The sequence below is a fragment of the Pan paniscus genome, chromosome 19, assembly GCF_029289425.2.
Source record: "Pan paniscus chromosome 19, NHGRI_mPanPan1-v2.0_pri, whole genome shotgun sequence".
In the NCBI taxonomy this organism is placed as follows: domain Eukaryota; kingdom Metazoa; phylum Chordata; class Mammalia; order Primates; family Hominidae; genus Pan; species Pan paniscus.
This window is the reverse complement of record NC_073268.2, coordinates 65,500,241-65,505,395: the sequence shown is the minus strand read 5'-3', so window position 1 is coordinate 65,505,395 and position 5,155 is coordinate 65,500,241. Positions and strand designations below refer to the sequence as shown.

Genomic DNA, 5,155 nt, shown 5'->3' with positions numbered 1-5,155 from the left:
GGGGTGGGGATGGGGGTGGGGGGGCGCTCGGTGACGTCACCGGTGAGCGGGTTTCCTCGCCACCTCCAGCTCCTTCTCGCTGCTCACCCCCTCGCTTCCTAGAGACTCCGCGAGGCGCCTCAGTGCACCATCCCAACTCCCGACACCCCTGTCTCTTTTCTCTGATTTTTTTTTTTTTAAGACGAAGCCTGGCTCTGTCGCCCAGGCTGGAGTGCAGTGGCGCGATCTCGGCTCACTGCAACCCCCGCCTCCCAGGTTCAAGGGATTTTCCGGCCTCAGCCTCCTGAGTAGCTAGGATTACAGGCACCTGCCACCACCACGCCCGGCTAATTTTTGTTTTTGGTTTTTTGTTTTTTTTTTGTATTTTTAGTAGAGACGGGGTTTCACCATGTGGCCAGGCTGGTCTCAAACTCCTGACCTCAGGTGATCCACCTGCCTCAGCCTCCCAAAGTGCTGGGATTACAGGCGTGAAACACAGCCCCTGGCCCTCTCTGATTTTTTTGAGACGAGGTCTCGCTCTATCGCCCAGGCTGGAGTGCAGCGGCGCCATCTCGGTTCACTGCAGCCTCGACCTCCCGGGCTCAAGCGATCCTCCCACCTCAGCCCACCAAGTAGCTGGGATCGCAGGCGTGCACAGCCACACCCGGCTAATTTTTGTATTTTTCTGTAGCGACATGGTTTCGCCATGTTGCCCAGACTGGTCTCGAACTCCTGGGCTCAAGCGATCTGCCCGCCTCGGGCTCCCAAAGTGCTCGGATTACAGGCGGAAGCCACCGCGCCCAGCCTCCGTCTCCCTTCTAAGTGACATCCTGTCCGGCATCCCGCAGGCCTTCAGATGGATGGGGTAGGAGAGCTCAGGAACTCAAACACAGCCCGCCTGGTGGATGACTTCTAAGCATCCTTTAGTCTCCCTGATCTTGCCAAGCAGAGAAGCGCTTCCTCGTAATGCCACCATAGCACAACTTTCACATGCTTGCTTTATGGCCTTAACTAACTGATGTCATTACTTAACTGTCCCCGCGGGGACGGGGAACTGAATGTATTTTCACAAACGTCAATTCAAGACAGATTTGTGGGAGAAACCACCTGGGGATAAACCTCTCCCCACCAAGAACCTAGAATTCGGCCGGGTGGCCGGGGAAAAGTGGGCGGGGCGTAGTCGCCCCGGCGCTGGCAGGTCCAGTCTCTGCCCGCGGCGCACGCGGATGACGTAACAAACGCGCGCGACGATTCGAGGTGCTCTGTGGCCGCGAGTGCATCTTCCACGTGAGTATAGTTACCGCGTGCGGACCTGGATCCTCCTCCAGGTGCGGCGTTTCGTCATCTAGCCCAAGCCTGGTCTGGCGGCTTCAGTATCCCCACCGGGCCGAGCTGTGTCTACTTGGTGCCCGCGTATTTGCTTTAGTGGAGGTGTCCATTCGTCCTATCTTGCGTGCGTTCCGCAGACCCCAGGCATGGCCGACCCCCATGTAAACTTAGCCCCATTGTCCCATTCATGGATTCAACTAACAGAAAGACTGCCGGCCGCCTACTTTATATCAGGCACCATGCTGGTCATGGAATACAGCCCTCATGCACGCAAACCCTGTCTCTGAGCTCTTGAAGCTTATATTTTACTGGGAATGATAGACGGAAATCAAGTGGCTTAATAAACAAAATGCCTTCAGGAAGACTGTCCTGAAAGTTGGGGAGGGGCTGAAGAGTGGTGAGAATCAAGAGTTCATTAAGTCAGTCCACAAGTTTTAGAATTTTTTTGCGTTTCAAGCCCTGGTATTGTTCTAAGCCTTGGTAATTCAATGGAAACGAAGCAGCAACATCCCATGCCCACGTAGAGATTTTTTTCTAGTGGGGAATATAGAGCGAAAAATAAAAACATCCAATAGTGATAAGCGCTTTATAGGAAATTAAAATAGGGCCGGCCATCTGATAGTAACTACTTGAGTGGCTAGTGAAGCCTTTTCCACGAAGGCGAATCACCAGAAATCTAAATAACAAGAAAGAGCTAGCCATGCATATGTCAGGGTGAAAAAAATGCCTTCCAGGACTGAGCTTGGCAAGTTAGAGAAATAAAAAAGAAGCTAATGTGTGGTTGGTGCATTGTGGGTGAAAAAGAGAATGGTGTGAGTTAGGGTTGGAAAGGTAGGCCAGAGAGTGGCCAGACTTGGTAAACCAGGATGCTGAGTTGGAATTTATACCATGTGTAATGGGAAGCCATAATCCACTTTATGCTGATGTGTGACAAATGAATTGTGGTTATGCAGTGGTCAGGAGGTTAATGCATTGGTCCAGGTGAGTGATGGTGGTGGCTTACTTGAACTAGAGTGAGGTAGTAGAGATGAAGAGATGAGAGATTTGAGACACGATTGGAAATAGATTTCCTGGTGGATTGGATTTAGAGAGTCTGAGGGAAAGAGAATTAAGGATGACTTCTGTGTTTTTGTCTTGAGCAACAAATTGGATGATGGTAGTGTTTACTGAGTGGCAAGACTAGGGGAACAGCAGAGTTTGGTGAGTAAAGCCAGGGTCCCGCTGAGAGGCAGTGGGACCAGAAATTGGATAGGTAGTTTGGAATAGATGGGGAGGGCCTTTGAATGTTAGGCTAAAAGTATTAACTGTAATAGTTCTGTTGCCTGATGCACACTGGAGGTCAATACACCAAGACACCAGGTTGCAGCAGAGAAAGAGGTTTAATCATAGGGCTGCTGAACAAGGAGACAGGAGGAAACCTCAAATCCATCTCCCAGAGTACTTTGGGGCTAGGGTTTTTAAAAAAGGGTTTGGAGTAGGATTAGGATGAAGTGTGAAAATCATTGATTGAAGAGTGCAGGGTGAGGTCATGAAACAGGGAGATGAAGAAACTGATTCTCATGCTCACTTGGTTCCACTGTGGGAGTCTTTTTTTTTTTCTTTTTTTTAATTTGAAAGATGAGGTCTGCCTGGCGCAGTGGCTCACGCCTGTAATCCCAGCACTTTGGGAGGCTGAGGTGGGTGGATCATGAGTTCAAGAGATTGAGACCATCCTGGCCAACATGGTGAAACCCCATCTCTACTAAAAATACAAAAATTAGCTGGGCATGGTGGTGTGCACCTGTAGTCTCAGCTACTCGGGAGACCGAGGCAGGAGAATCGCGTAAACCCGGAAGGCAGAGGTTGCAGTGAGCCAAGATCGTGCCACTGCACTCCAGCCTGGCGACAGAGTGAGACCCCATCTCAAAAAAAGAAAAAAAAAAGAAAAAGAAAGACGGGGTCTTGCTCTGTCACCCAGGCTGGAGTGCAGTGGCACAATCGTAGCTCACTGCAGCCTCAAACTCATGGGCTCAAGCGATCCTCTTGCCTCAGCCTCTTGAGTAGCTGGGACCACAGGTACATGCCACCATGCCCCACTAATTTTTAATTTTTTTTTTATAAAGACAGGGTCTTACCATGTTGCCCAGGGCTGGTCTCAAACTCCTGGGCTCAAGCAGTCCACTGCTTTGGCCTCCCAAAGTGCTGGGATTACAGGCATTGGGATTATAGGCGTGAGCCACTGCTCCTGGCTTCTGTGGGAGTCTTTGAGCTGGTGGAGTCAGCTGTTCTGCTGGAATTCAGGATCTGCTTAAGCAATTCTTTTTTTTTTTCTTTTTTTGAGTCAGAGTCTTACTCTGTCACCCAGGCTGGAGTGCAATGGCTCAATCTTGGCTCACTGCAACCTCTGCTTCCCAGGTTCCAGCGATTCTCCTGCCTCAGCCTCCCGAGTAGCTGGGACTACAGGTGCTTGCCACCACGCCTGGCTAATTTTTTGTATTTTTAATAGAGACAGGGTTTCACCATGTTGGCCAGGTTGGTCTTGAACTCCTGACCTCAAGTGATCTACCCCTCTTGGCCTCCTAAAGTGCTAGGATTACAGATGTGAACCACCATGCCCAGTCCTGCTTAAGCAATTCTTTTTTTTTGTTTTAATAATTTATGGGTCGGAATGGTGGCGCACGCCTGTAATCCCAACACTTTTGGAGTCCGAGGCGGGCAGATCACTTGAGGTCAGGAGTTGGAGACCAGCCTGGAGAACATGGGGAAACCCCATCTCTACTAATAATACAAAAATTAGCTGGGCGTGGTGGCGCATGCCTGTAATCTCAGCTACTTGGGAGGCTGAGGCAGGAGAATTGCTTGAACCCAGGAGGCAGAAGTTGCAGAGAGCCCAGATTGCGCCACTGCACTCCAGCCTGGGTGACAGAGTGAATCCATCTCAAAAAAAAAGAAAAAATAAATAAATAAATAATTTATGACATGATATCATGAAGCAATAAATTCTTAAACAAAAGCTTTGTGATCAGAGATCCTTTTTTGTTTGTTTGTTTTTGTTTGTTTTGAGACAGAGTTTCGCTCTTGTTGCCCAGGCTGGAGTGCAATGGCGCAATCTCGGCTCACTGCAACCTCTGCCTCCCGGGTTCAAGCAGTTCTCCTCCTGCCTCAGCCTCCCTAGTAACTGTGATTACAGGCGCCCGCCACCACACCCAGCTAATTTTATATTTTTAGTAGAGACAGGGTTTCACTATGTTGGCCGGGCTGATCTCCAACTCCTGACCTCAGGCAATCCACCTGCCTCAGTCTCCCAAAGTGCTGGGATTACAGATGTGAGCCACCATGCCCGGCTTAGTTAATGTTATTTTTTAGGAACCTAATTCATCTCTCCAGCAAAGGACACATCTCTCCAGCAAAGGACACCTCTCTCCAGCAAAGGACACCTGCAGAGATGTCCCCAGTCCTTCACTTCTATGTTCGTCCCTCTGGCCATGAGGGGGCAGCCTCTGGACACACTCGGAGGAAACTGCAAGGGAAACTGCCAGAGCTGCAGGGTGTCGAGACTGAACTGTGCTACAACGTGAACTGGACAGGTTGGGCCCAGGTATTAGATTCTTGGGGGACATGCCTCGGTGCTGGGGGCAGTGTCTCAAGGTGTCCTTGCCCTGTCTCCCTGCAGCTGAGGCCCTCCCCAGTGCTGAGGAGACAAAGAAGCTGATGTGGCTGTTTGGTTGCCCTTTACTGCTGGATGATGTTGCTCGGGAGTCCTGGCTCCTTCCTGGCTCCAATGACCTGCTGCTGGAGGTCGGGCCCAGGTAAGTATCTCATCCTGCCCACCCCTTTCTTCTGCTTTCCTCTGCTTCCTCTTGTGATC

General features: G+C 50.5%; 1 protein-coding gene across 1 annotated transcript in view; it reads left to right on the top strand.

The window, feature by feature from the left end:
* Window positions 1–1,099: 1,099 nt before the first annotated feature.
* Window positions 1,100–5,155, top strand: part of PFAS (phosphoribosylformylglycinamidine synthase) — a 20,196-nt gene continuing 16,140 nt past the window's right edge. Inside the window, exons 1-3 of the mRNA XM_003818063.7 lie at window positions 1,100–1,266; window positions 4,654–4,874; window positions 4,961–5,096. Of these exons, the coding sequence (XP_003818111.1) occupies window positions 4,733–4,874; window positions 4,961–5,096 (278 nt within the window). The 5' untranslated portion in view covers window positions 1,100–1,266; window positions 4,654–4,732. The remainder of the gene's footprint in view (window positions 1,267–4,653; window positions 4,875–4,960; window positions 5,097–5,155) is intronic.